The 14,525-nt window shown below is 37.0% G+C and overlaps 1 protein-coding gene and 1 pseudogene across 1 annotated transcript; one reads left to right on the top strand and one right to left on the bottom strand.

Moving 5' to 3' along the window:
* Positions 1-2,569: 2,569 nt before the first annotated feature.
* On the bottom strand, positions 2,570-5,649 carry LOC147381371 (tryptophan N-monooxygenase CYP79A68 pseudogene; annotated as a pseudogene).
* A 906-nt stretch (positions 5,650-6,555) lies between these two features.
* On the top strand, positions 6,556-7,788 carry LOC147381370 (uncharacterized). Its single transcript, XM_086430527.1, has 2 exons — positions 6,556-6,573; positions 6,664-7,788. The coding sequence occupies exons 1-2, from the start codon at positions 6,556-6,558 to the stop codon at positions 7,786-7,788; spliced, it is 1,143 nt and encodes a 380-aa protein (XP_086286653.1).
* Positions 7,789-14,525: the final 6,737 nt, after the last annotated feature.

Below are 14,525 nucleotides of genomic sequence, written 5' to 3'. Positions count from 1 at the left end.
GAGATAAAGAATATAATCTAAAATAGGAACCTATCCTTATCAGACTAGATAGCATCTCGTATTCATCAATTAACTCTAAAGCTCTAAACTACGTATTGCTTTCTAGTTAAATGTGAGGGAATAGAATACCTTGACCAAGTAAGTCGAGCATGAGTGATAAAAGAGAATCCCAACAAGATGCAATAACTGAATTACCGTAAAATTAGAAAGTTCATCCAAAACTATCATTTCCAAGCTTCCCATCATATTGCCCTTCTGGAATTTATGATTGGAACCTGTACACACCCCATTTTTGCATCTGCCTAATTTGACAATTCGTCGTCTAGTTGCCGTGAATTCTTAATGATGATCGCAAAGAACTCGAAAGCTTGTGAGTGTTGTCCCTAATTCCTTTCATTTCTAGTATTTCCATATCCCTTACTTGTTACGACTTGACATAGAAATTTACGCATATTTAGGATTACTACACATTACACCCAATTTAACAGCACGTATGCTTAGGTTCACTATACAGTTTAAAAATTAGAGACCTCGCTACGCTAGGAAAATATGACCTCGAGACTTAGAAATAATCACGAAGGGATGGAAAGAAATCTCATGCTAAAATTTATAAAAATCTGCAAAAATTAACAAAATGATGAAAATACCCCTCATGAGTTTCGGACCTCCGAAAAGTCTTAAAAGTACCTCCATTGCACTCAGAATGGGACTTCGAGTCTAACGAGACCCAAATCGACGAAAACAGAGAAAATTATGAGAAACCAATAAAAATGATCGAAATGCCCCTCAATGTCCAATTCTAACTTAGAGACCTTGATCCTTACGAAACATGATAAAAAATCAAAATCAAAATCAAATTGAAAATCTAATCTAATAAAAATCAAATTAAATTTCAAATTCAAGTTCAAAGTCAAATTAAAAATAAAAAATCAATTAAAATGCAAAATCAAATAATATGGATTAATTGAACCAAAACGACCAATCAAATTAAATTTGAAACTCAATAGACCAATCAAATGAAAGTTAAGCAAGGACCATCGTACTATGAGTAGCGTGGAATAATCACTCTCATTCTTTAAAGAAGAAAAAAAAAATAAAGAAAGAAAGAAGAAACGTGTATTAGAACAAAAGTGGAAAGAAAAAAAATGGAAACATTCTGGTGATTACAAAACCTCATTTTTCTAGTGTAGCGTGGTCCCTAGACATTAGTCTAACATCGAGGTTTTGTATGCGATACACCTAAGTGTGCATAATTTCTATGTCGATTGTGTTGAAAAAGGAAAAAAATTATGAGGAATTCTGAAAAAAAGAATTGAGAGGGAATTGAAAAGAATTTGTATAAGGCGTATGTGACCGCCATTTAAATGTTTTGATAAAAATAAATAATTTTAAAATCAGTTATATAATTATTCTCTTATTTTATTTTTATTTAAAAAGAACATAATTTTTTTCAAAATACTTGGCAATTTTTTGTAAAACACTGAATTTAATATCTATATTTGTATCATCCTTATCCCATCTTTGATACCGGATGTATAGAATTCCACTCAACTTGGAACTCGGATGAGTTGATTCAATTGGAGTTTGAGGTGATTCGACCCCAAAATTCGATGGAATCAAGTCAATCGCCAAGTCAAGTTGGTAAACCATCGAGTCAACTCATCTTTTTCTTTGTGATATATATTAGCTCTTACATATATTACTAATTAAGATTGGATTATAAAGGGATCTTTCCATTATTGAAATTATACAAAATTTTATATTTTTAGACAGTTAAATTATATTGTTCTCACCCAAAAAAAAAAAAAAACCTTATAAATAAGAGGCTAGAACAAGGGGTAAAGGCCAGGACAGAAAGTTAAATAAGGCAATTACTTCACTTTTATCATTCCTTCTTTTTCTTTAATAGTTTGTTTCTTGGTCTTTCTCCTTTCCAAACTTGGGAGAAAGACCAAGAAAATAGATAAGATATCAATTCCTAACGTAGATGTCTTGATATGTAGAAGGCAAAATATTCGCCCAATTTTTTTAAAATTAATTTATCACAATTTATTTATTTATTTATTATTATTATTAAATTTTTTTTTTTTGCACAATCTTTCATAGTATGAATCAGCTTAGAATTTTAAGAAAAAAAAAAAAAAAAAGATTATTCGTAATGGTCAAATGGAGTACAGAGAATTTTCCATAAACCCTGATGGGCAAAATTATGTATATTATTTTATTTAAAAGTTCTCTTAATTTATTAAGTTTATGGATATTATTCGTGTAGAAAATTGACTTTTAAATTGATTAATTTAACTTACTTACAAGAACCCTGAAAGGGTTTAAAATTGATAACAAACTAAGCCAATCCTAATAAAAACTGAAATCTAAACAATCTGATCTAACCTAACCCTAGTTTGATCTTTATCATCATCTAGAAGATTTAGTGCATCAACATAACATGCACCTTATTACAATGATCCTAATTATAAACATGATATGGTGTATCATGATACATCTTATTACAATGGAACATATTAAATACTATAATAATTCTCAATTTAAAAGGCAAACGACCACATTTCTACTTGGATGTTCGGTACAACTGTGGTGACAAGCAAGGCTTAGCATATGCATGCAGTAGCTTGGCCAAAGATAGGTCATGAGTTGACTCAGTGAGATCGATGCACGATCCATCTACAGGTGGCACACTCCAATCAAACCCTTGAAGAAGCCTAGCAAGTAGCATAATAGTCATTAGGGACCCTAGTCGAGTCCCCATGCAACCACGTCGACCCGTACTAAATGAGATAAACCGCAATTCTGACTCAGTGAGTTCAACTTGAGTAGATCCATCATTCAAGTGCCGATCTGGTTTGAACTTGAGTGGTTAATCCCAGACTTTAGGGTTTCTTCCTAGCCTGATTCGACTCAGTAGCACGTGACTACCCCTTGGTATGTGATAGCCAGCAACCGTCGTATCTTCCATGGACACATGTGGAAGGTTAAATGGTGCAATAGGGTGGAGCCGAAATGCTTCTCTTGCACATGCCTTGACATAATTGAGTTGGGAAAAATCTGATTCTTGGACAAGTCTCTCCTTTCCAACCACCTGATCGATTTCATCAACAGCTTTTCGCAGAATTTCTGGTTGATTGATCATCTCTGCTAATGCCCATTCTATTGCATTTGATGGATTGTCTATCGCTGCATAAATCAATTCCTGCCAAACAAAATGATCCCTCTTTATACGTACTACAAGGAAGCATGTGATAATGGAAACGCGTTACAAAAATTATAATTTAATTAAAAAATTTAAAACTGACTAATGATTATAGGATCGTGGTATTAACCAGCTAACTACTCCAAAAGACCGATCTTATGGAAAAGGGGGAGAGCTATAGATATAAGAGGATCACGGGGCTTAACTGGGTTTGACACACCCAAGAGTGGAGGAAAATATATACTCAACACTACTCACCAATAAGGGTGGAAAGAATCGAACCCTCGATCTATATGAACTTAGTGCTCTGATACCATGTTAACCAACCAACTACTCCAAAAGACTGATTTTATAAAGAAAGGGAGAACTATGAATATAAGAGAATCATAGGGCTTAATTGGGGTATGACACACCCAAGAGTGGAGGAAAATATACACTCAATTCGTGGGATTGTAGTTTTGTTTTATTCTTTTTAACAAAAAGTAGGACAGTTATAATAGTAAATCTAAATGAAAAAGTAGAGACATTTTCGGTCATCCAAAATTTTGTATTCAACAAATTAACACCTTCTGTCAATATGGTGGTAAAATGAGTGTTGTAGGGGGTCTTTTCATAATTTACAATATTAACTAGGGTGATTATTTTGACAACATAATAAAAAGATATTTCTATAATTTTAGATGACTAGAAACTGAAATGGTTACGGGGTCATGTGATTGTAATGTTATTCGTTTTCATCATAATAACATTACTATTCGAATGTAAAAAAATGAGGACATTTTTGTCTTCCAAATTTTGTTGTCGATAAATTAAACATCTATTAGGCCCCACAAGTGGGAGTACTAAGTTATAAAAATCTTACCGCAGACTGTGCTTTGATCTCTTCCATCGATAGCAGTGGTTTTCCACTAGAATCCTTAACATAAATGAGGACATCAAGGATATCCTCGGGCTCTTTCTTGAGACAAAACTCATCTTTTCCACCTCTCCACTGTTGTATACGTTCATCAATGATTAGATCGTTATACTTGTTCATGATCCCTATTGCCTTCTTCATGATCTTCTCATGACCATCTATATCAAACCGTCTCAAGCAAGGCATATAATCAGATACACAAAAGGCATTAAAGAGAGATAGAATGGTGAAAACTGCATCAATGTACTCTTCTTCTTCGACACCAGGTCCTCCATCGCTCCTTCCCTTTCCCAAGTACCTCTTATTGAACATCATCTTTCTTATCACGTTCCCACTATATTGCCATGCAAGACTCCTCATGTCCACAATTGCACCACCACCACTATCACCCATAGTTTTGTTGCATTGGTTATAAATATATCGAATAAGGTTGTCGGCTTCCTCTAATCTCTTTTGTTGAAGCCACTGGATTCTAGATGGACTGAGCACCTCGGATGCCAACACTCTTCTCATCTGCTTCCATTGATCTCCCCATGGTACAATAACAGTTGACCTAAAGCCATAAGTCGCGTACTCAGTAGCCATTGAGATAGGCCTTGATGCAAATATTGCATCTTGTTTCTTCAAGAATTCTCTAGCAATCTCTGGACAAGTAACTGGGATTATGTGTACATTTCCGAGACGTATGCATGCAATATCAGTATTAAACTCCTTCATAAGCCCATGTATCCATCGGAACCTTGGCTTGTTTATAAACAATTCTGGTAGGTTACTTACGATTGGCCAGGGGATTGGACCAGGAGGAAGTGGGAGTAGTTGATGTTTCCCATTGTTTGCAAATCGAAATACAATGCGAAATGCGAATGCAAATGCTATGAGGTGCATCACAACTATGGGATGGGGGATGATACGCAGAAGAATGCCGGCGCTAATCAACACTGCGAAGAAAAAAATAACAAACATCAATTTATAAGAGAAGAGCAAGGTCAAGAATATATCGTGTCATCAATTTTTAAAAGGGTTTCGAAAACATGCAGGAGCCACCTATTTCTTCCAAATTTCTAAAGTTATTTGAAAGGGTAATTTAGGTATTTTAAAAAAATACTTCAAAAGATCTTTCTTAGACTAATATTCTATTAAGTATGTCCTAATTGGTCCATATTTTTTTATTAGGGGGAATTTTTTTATATATTTTAAAAAAGAAAAATGATGGAGTGACGGTAAAATTGATTTCGTTTTTAGACATTAGTTACGTGGATGTGTGTATGGAACTGTCGATGCTTTTAATCGAGATACAAGTGAAAAGCATCTATAATTCTGTGCGCAGCTCAACGTCAACAACGCGTGAAATTACAATGTCACTCCAGCAAGACTTCTAAAGAAGAGACCTCGACAATCATTTTTCCAAAGCATTATTATTTCTGTTATATATGCTATTGACATAGCTTGTTCATGGCAATATTTAATCAAAAAGTCGTCAATGTAAATATATTTCTACTTTTAGAGTAATCATACCTGGTGCCATTGATCGAGAAGAGAAGAAAGAAAGAAGCAGTGATTGTCTCATTTGATCTCAATGATCCAAGCCTCTTTCAATAAATATAAATAATTCTCTCTCTCTTTTTCGCTATAAATAATGATCAAAGCTTTAAGTACTGATGGATGTTCTATAATACATAGGAGTTTGCATACCAAAGCCTTTATATAGAAGGAGAGCAGGGGACAGAGAATAGGATTTGCCTTACTGTCGGTTTTCCTTGCCGTACTAAGGGGTTGACTTTAGGTATTCAATGGCAAATTCTCTTGTAGTAAGCATTAAACACTCGAGGAAAGCATGAACACATGCAGATAAAGCTGCAAGCCTCTTCTGTTACCAACAATTAAACTCAAATTCTTCAGCCAATCTCATTAACTTAACTCGTGCTTTTATTGATCTTATACGCATCTCATAATGTATTAAATGAATAATGATTTTCAAACTAGAAAGTCTTCACTCAGCTGATGTGTTACAGATATGAAATGATAGATCTTTTTGTTGAAATAATAAACTTGATTTATTATAGTTTGTCTCTAGAGTTTCTAGAATTTTCTTGAAATTGCTAGAGTTTCTAGAATTATCTTGTAATTGCTAGAGTTTCTAGAATTTTCTTTTATTTACTAGAGTCACTAGAAATACTCTTGTATTTTCTAGAAACACTCATTTATTAATTGGTATATAGGAAGTATCTAGAATAATCTAAGTTATTTAATGGTGTATCTAGAATTGTCCATAGAGTCCTATAAATAGAGATTTCTCCCACCATTTTGTATCAATCGAAAAAGATCAAGTTGAGTTCAATAATAAAAACCTCTTCCATCCAAAATTATTCTCTTCAATTTCTCTTTAATTCTCAACAAAGTGGTATCAGAGCAGCCAGGTTCGTGAAGAAAAATGGCAAGTGGAGGAATGGTCCCCTTCCAAGTTCCAATGCTCACCAAGAGCAACTATGACAATTGGAGTATCAAGATGAAAGTGTTACTAGGAGTTCAAGATGTGTAGGAAGTTGTCGAGAAAGGCCATAAGGAGCAAAACGATGTTGCTCTTTCCCAAACCCAGCGGGAAGCCTTGAGGGATTCAAGAAAGAGAGACAAGAAAGCTCTCTATCTCATCTATCAAGCAGTAGATGAAGATGCATTCGAGAAGATCTCAAATGCAACTACTGCCAAAGAAACGGGGGAGAAGCTTCAAACTTGCAACAAAGGAGTCGAGCAAGTTAAAAAGATTCGTCTTCAAACTCTTAGAGGTGAGTTTGAACTTTTATTCATGGAGGAATCTAAATTAATTTCTGATTATTTTGCTAGAGTATTGGCCATTGTAAATCAATTAAGAAGAAATGGTGATGATATTAGTGAAGTGAAAATTATGGAGAAAATTCTTCGTACTCTGAACCCAAATTTTGAATTCATTGCTACGAACATTGAAGAAAATAAAAATTTAGAAACCATGACCGTTGAGCAACTCATGGGTTCTTTACAAGCCTATGAGAAAAAGCAAAAGAGGAAAAAGAAGCAAAAGGAGACTATAGAGCAACTACTACAACTCAACTTGAAGGAAGAAAATTTTGGAAATAATAGAAATCAAAGAGGAAGAGGACGTGGCCAAGGACGTGGACGTGGACGAGGAAGAGAAGGAAGGGGCGGCTTCAACAACAACTTCAACAATTCCAACAACTCTAATAACTTCAACAGGAGAAAGAAGTCGAAATCCACAAGTAACAAGAGGGCACACGGAAGAAGCAACTCATGGTCAAGGAACCACAAATCTCACATCAAATGCTATTATTACAATAAGTTCGGTCACTATGCCTCCGAGTGTAGATTGCCAAGCAAGGTCGAAGAAAAGGCCAATTTCATCGAAGATAAAGGTAGAGAAGAAGGTACGTTGCTGCTAGCTTGCAAAGACAAAGATGAAGGCCAAGAAAATAGATGGTATCTTGACACCGGCGCTAGCAATCACATGTGTGGACAAAGAAAAATGTTCGTGGAGCTCAACGAAGCGGTAAGAGGGAATGTCTCCTTTGGAGATGAATCAAAAATACCCGTGGAAGGCAAAGGTAAAATTCTCATACGCTTAAAAATGGAGGCCATCAATTCATCTCAAATGTCTATTTTGTGTCCAACATGAAGAATAATATTTTGAGTTTGGGTCAATTGCTAGAGAAAGGGTATGATATTCACTTAAAAGAAAATAACCTTTTCTTAAGAGACAGTAAAAGTAATTTGATTGCCAAGGTGCCCATGTCAAAAAAATAGAATGTTCCTCTTGAACATTCAATACGATGTTCCAATGTGTCTAAAAGCTTGCTATAATGACTCATCATGGCTATGGCATTTACGCTTTGGACACCTCAATTTTGGCGGGCTCAAACTTTTGGAAAAGAAGGAGATGGTGAGAGGTTTACCATGCATCAACCAACCCGATTAGCTTTGCGAAGGATGTTTGCTTGGGAAGCAATCCCGGAGAAGCTTTCCAAAGGAGTCATCATCAAGAGCTACAAAGCCGCTCGAGCTCGTACACACTGATGTTTGTGGACCAATTAAACCAAACTCTTTTGGTAAGAGCAAATACTTTCTCCTTTTCATTGATGATTTTTCAAGGAAAACGTGGGCTTATTTCCTAAAGGAGAAATCGGAGGTGTTCGAGAATTTCAAGAAGTTCAAAGCCCTTGTTGAGAAAGAAAGCGGTCTTGCTATTAAGGCTATGAGATCTGACCGAGGAGGAGAATTCACATCAAACGAGTTCCAAAAGTACTGCGAAGATCATGGAATTCGTCGTCCCTTAACGGTGCCGAGATCCCCCCAACAAAATGGAGTGGCAGAGAGGAAGAATCGAACCATACTCAACATGGCTCGCAGCATGCTCAAGAGCAAAAGAATGCCCAAGGAGTTTTGGGCCGAAGCGGTGGCTTGTGCAGTCTACTTGGCAAATCGCTCTCCAACAAGAAGTGTGTATGAGAAGACACCACAAGAAGCATGGAGTGGAAGAAAGCCCGGAATTTCTCACCTCAAAGTCTTTGGAAGTGTTGCTTATGTTCATGTGCCTAATGAAAAAAGAACCAAGCTCGACGACAAAAGTGAGAAGTACGTATTCATTGGCTATGACTCAAGATCCAAAGGCTACAAGTTGTACAACCCAAATTCCGGCAAAATTCTTATTAGTCGTGATATAGAGGTCAATGAAGAAGATTCTTGGGATTGGAACACACAAGAAGACGAGTATGATTTTCTTCCTTACTTTGAAGAAGAAGAAGAAGAAGAAATGGAGCAACCAAGGATCGAAGAGGCAAGACAAGAACTTCGAGAGCCTACTACTCCACCGATCTCACCAATCGGAAACCTACATGAAGATTCGTCATCAAGTGAAAGTTCTAATGAGAAGACGCCACGCTTAAGAAGCTTACAAGAAGTTTATGAGGTAACCGAAAATAAAAATGATATCACTCTTTTGTGTCTCTTTGGTGATTGTGAACCTCTGAGCTACCAAGAAGCGGTAGAAAACAAGAAATGGAGAGACGCTATGGATGAAGAAATCAATTCAATCACAAAGAACAACATATGGGAGCTAGCTACACTTCCACAAGACACAAAGCGATCGGAGTAAAATGGGTGTACAAGACGAAGAAGAATGCTAAAGGAAACGTGGAGAGATACAAAACAAGATTGGTGGCTAAAGGCTATAGTCAAAGAGAAGGCATTGACTATGATGAGGTATTTGCTCCTGTTGCTCGTCTTGAAACTGTTAGATTAATAATTTCTTTGGCAGCCCAAAATAGATGGAAGATCTACCAAATGGATGTAAAGTCCGCCTTCTTAAATGGTTTCCTTGAAGAAGAAGTCTACATCGAGCAACCATTGGGCTATGAAGTAAAAGGACATGAAGATAAAGTTTTGAGGTTGAAGAAAGCTTTATATGGCCTAAAGCAAGCGCCGAGAGCTTGGAATACTCGAATTGACAAGTACTTTCAAGATAAGAATTTCACCAAGTGTCCATATGAGCATGCACTCTATATCAAAGTTAAAATAGAGATATTTTGATTGTATGCTTGTATGTGGATGACTTGATCTTCACATGTAGTAACCCAAGTATGTTTGAGAAGTTCAAGAAAGAAATGGCGAAAGAGTTCGAGATGACAGACCTTGGACTCATGTCTTACTACCTCGGTATTGAAGTAAAGCAAAAAGACAAAGGCATCTTCATTACTCAAGAAGGCTATGCTAAAGAAGTGCTTAAGAAGTTCAAGATGAATGACTCTAATCCAGTTGGCACGCCGATGGAATGTGGAATCAAGTTGTCAAAGCATGATGAAGGAGAAAAGGTGGACCCAACTCTCTATAAAAGCCTTATTAGAAGTTTGCGCTACCTAACTTGTACTAGGCCGGATATTCTCTAAGCCGTTGGAATCGTAAGTCGCTATTGGAAGCTCCAACAACAACCCATTTCAAGACTGCAAAAAGAATACTTCGGTACATTAAAGGTACAACCAACTATGGCTTTTTTATTCATCTTCTAACAATTATGAGATAGTTGGATATAGTGATAGCGATTGGGTGGAGACTTGGATGATAGAAATAGCACCACCGGATTTGTGTTCTTTATGGGAAACACTGCTTTCACTTGGATGTCAAAGAAGCAACCAATCGTCACACTATCAACTTGTGAAGCCGATTATGTTGCTGCAACATCATGTGTTTGTCATGCTATCTGGCTAAGAAACTTGTTGAAAGAATTGAATTTACCACAAGAAAAGCCTGTCGAGATTCGTGTTGACAACAAGTCAGCACTCGCACTAGCAAAGAATCATGTCTTTCATGAAAGAAGTAAGCATATCGACACTCGTTATCATTATATACGAGAATGCATTGGAAGAAAGGAAGTAAGGTTGGAATTCGTGAAATCTCAAGATCAAGTAGCAGACATATTTACCAAGCCACTCAAAAGAGAAGCTTTTACCAAGTTACAAGGTATTCTTGGAGTCACAAATCAAGTTTAAGGGGGGGGTGTTGAAATAATAAACTTGATTTATTATAGTTTGTCTCTAAAGTTTCTAGAATTTTCTTGAAATTGCTAGAGTTTCTAGAATTATCTTGTAATTGCTGGAGTTTCTAGAATTTTCTTTTATTTACTAGAGTCACTAGAAATACTCTTGTATTTTCTAGAAACACTCATTTATTAATTGGTATATAGGAAGTATCTAGAATAATCTAAGTTATTTAATGGTGTATCTAGAATTGTCCATAGAGTCCTATAAATAGAGATGTTCTCCCACCATTTTGTATCAATCGAAAAAGATCAAGTTGAGTTCAATAATAAAAACCTCCTCCTTCCTTCCTCTTCTCTTTTCCTCTCCCTCTTTTTTTCCATACACATGCATTGCAAATCTCCCATTAAAATCTCTATCCCCTGTGATCTCCGAAACCGTCTTTTCGTTCCGTGTCGCGTTCGTAACTTTCTGCGAAGTTTCCCCTTCTGAGCGAGAATATATATTCCACTTTATTCAAATACAATTGTTGGGATTGATTAAATTTCAGGATCCTGGATTTCCGGACAATTTTCTATTCATATTGGAAATCAAGTAGTCGAAAAAATGTCTCTTAGACTTAGGCCCAGAGTGTGAAACCTTTTACCATATTCGATTTTTATAAACAATTAGGTTTTGGGATTTTAAAAACCCACAGATATCACGTTGAGTCTAGCCGATAGGTCTATAAAAATTTCAAAGGGTATAGTTGAGGACGTGATAGTTAAAGTCAAAGATTTGTATTTCCCTGTTGACTTTGTTGTCTAAGACACAGAGCCAGTCATCAATTCGAACTGTCATATTCCTATCATCTTAGGACGTCCATTCTTAGTCACTTCTGACGTAGTCATTCGTTGTAGAAACAAAATTATGACTTTAGCATTTGGGGATATGAAAGTGAAACTGAACGTCTTTCACAATTTCTAAGGAATTGATGTAGATGATGGTATGGAGGAAGTGAACATGATAGATACGCTAGTCAATGAAACGTACCAAGAGTTAGGGTACTCTGATCCCCTAACAAAATGTTTGGCTCACTTTGGCCTTGACTTGGACGTAGAAGAGTCTATAAGAGAAGTCAATGCTTTGCTTGAATCTGTTCCACTCTTAGATTTTGTGCGGTGGCACGCAAAAGCTGAAAGTCTTCCTGTGCGCACATCCAATCTTGTTCCTTCTCATGTCGAGCCTCCAAAATTAGAACTCAAATCTCTTCTAGAGACCTTGAGATATGCATTTCTTGGCAAGAATCAAACCTTGCATGTGATCATTTCATCTCACCTCAATGAAGTGCAAGAGGGAAAGTTGTTAGGAGTATTAAGGGAACATCAAGAAGCTATTGGTTAGAGCATAGCTGACATCAAGGGAATTAGTTCATCTGTGGTGATGCTCCACATTCGTTTAGAGGATTTTGCTAAACCTTCCTTAGAACCTCAGAGACGACTAAATCCTGTCATGAAAGACGTGGTTCGGATAGAAGTGATGAAATTGCTAGATGCGGGTATTATCTATCCTATCTCTGACAGTCGTTGGGTGAGTCCTATACAAGTAGTTCCTAAGAAATCTGGTATCACTGTTGTAGTGAACGAAGACAACGAATTAATCCCCACTTGAGTCCAAAATGGATGGAGAGTGTGTATCGATTATAGGAAACTCAACTCGATGACTCCTAAGGATCATTTCCCCTTACCTTTCATTGATCAAATGTTAGAGCGTCTAGCAGGACATTCTTATTATTGCTTCTTAGATGGTTATTCCAGGTACAACCAAATACCTGTTGCTCCAATCGATCAAGAGAAAACAACGTTCACCTGTCCCTTTGGAACTTTCGCGTATCGTCGCATGCCTTTTGGATTGTGCAATGCACTCGCTACTTTTCAACGGTGCATGATGAGTATATTTTCTGACATGCTAGAAAGATATCTCGAAGTGTTCATGGACGATTTTTCAATTTTCGGACCAAGTTTTGAGGAATATCTCCATCACTTGACTTTGGTCCTTCAACGTTGCAAAGAGGTCAATCTAGTCCTCAATTGGGAAAAATGCCATTTCATGGTAACATCGGGGATTGTGCTAGGGCACATTGTTTCTATTAAAGGGATTGAGGTAGATAAGGCAAAGGTAGGTCTAATTGAAAAATTACCACCTCCTAGAACGGTCAAAGAAATTAGGTCATTCCTAGGCCATGCGAGTTTTTATCGTAGATTCATTAAAGATTTCGGGAAAATCTCGTAGCCTTTATGTGAGCTATTAGGAAAGGATGTTTCTTTCAACTTTTCAGAGTCATGTCTCTCTGCATTCAACAAGCTCAAGTCCGAGTTAACCTCGGCACCCATTATTCAACCTCCAAATTGGAGCATTCCATTCGAAGTTATGTGTGACGCTTCAAATTATGCAATAGGCGCTGTTTTGGGTCAGCGAATTGAAAAACAACCTCATGTTATCCAATATGCGAGTAAAACCCTTAACGATACTCAGCTTAACTACTCTACAACAGAGAAGGAAATGCTAGCAGTGGTCTATGCCGTTGAAAAATTTCACCCCTACCTCATAGGATCTAAAGTCGTGATCTACACAGACCACGCAGCATCGAAGTACCTTCTATCAAAGAAAGATGCTAAAGCAAGGTTAGTCCGTTGGATTCTACTTCTACAAGAGTTTGATCTAGAGATCCGAGACAAAAAAGGGGCAGAAAATGTCGTAGCTGATCACTTGTCTAGGATAGTTAACAAGCCATTCGAGGAATGCTTACCCATCTCTGAATCCTTTCCCGATGAGCAACTTATACAAATCTCTCAAGCCAATGCTCCATGGTATGCGGACATTGTCAACTACCTTGTTATAGGTCAATTCCCAGTCGAAATGACTAGTCAAGAGAAACTTCGTCTTCTGTCAAAAATAAAATGGTATTTCTGGGATGAGCCATACTTATTTAAGTATTGTCCCGATCAAATCATTAGACGTTGTATTCCAACCTGTGAGCAAGTCAGTATCCTAGAGTTTTGCCATAATCATGCCTGCGGAGGGCACTTCAGTGGTAAGAAGACCGCATGAAAATCTTACAATGCGGTTTTTTCTGGCCTAGTATTTTTAGTGATGCCCATGAGTTTAGCAAATCTTGTGATAGATGTCAGAGATTAGGAAAAATCTCTAAGAGAAATGAAATGCCTCAAAATCCTATCCTGATCATCGAAATTTTTGACGTGTGGGGTATAGACTTCATGGGACCCTTTCCTATCTCCCAGGGTTACCAATACATCCTAGTTGCCGTTGACTATGTGTCAAAATGGGTCGAAGTTGTGGCATATAGAACTAACGATCACAAGGTTGTGATAAAATTCATCAAGGAGACGATTTTTTCAAGATTCGGTACTCCGCGAGCTATCATAAGTGATGGTGGCTCGCATTTTTGCAACAAGATCTTTGCTGCGTTGATGAAGAAATACCTCATAACGCATAAGGTTGCCACACCTTACCACCCACAAACAAGTGGGCAAGTGGAGATTTCTAACAGGAAAATAAAAACTACTTAGAAAAAATAGTCAATCCTTCAAGGAAAGATTGGTCTTTGAGATTGAGTGATTCACTCTGGGCCTATATAGGACTGCATTCAAAACACCCATAGGAATGTCTCCTTACCGGTTAGTTTTTGGCAAGGCTTGCCATCTCCCTGTAGAACTAGAACATCGTGCATATTGGGCGATCAAGCGCCTCAACTTTGATTTTGATAAAGTCGGTGAGAAGCGAAAGTTACAACTAGACGAGTTAGAAGAGATTAGAAATGACTCGTATGATTGTGCCAAAAGGTACAAAGAGCGTACCAAATTCTTTCACGATAGGCACATTC

This window comes from Akebia trifoliata, unplaced genomic scaffold (genome assembly GCF_017979445.1).
Source record: "Akebia trifoliata isolate Shusen 1 unplaced genomic scaffold, ASM1797944v1 Contig00530, whole genome shotgun sequence".
NCBI classification, from domain to species: Eukaryota; Viridiplantae; Streptophyta; class Magnoliopsida; order Ranunculales; family Lardizabalaceae; genus Akebia; species Akebia trifoliata.
Note: the sequence above shows the minus strand (reverse complement) of the source record. Positions and strands in the feature narration are given on the sequence as shown.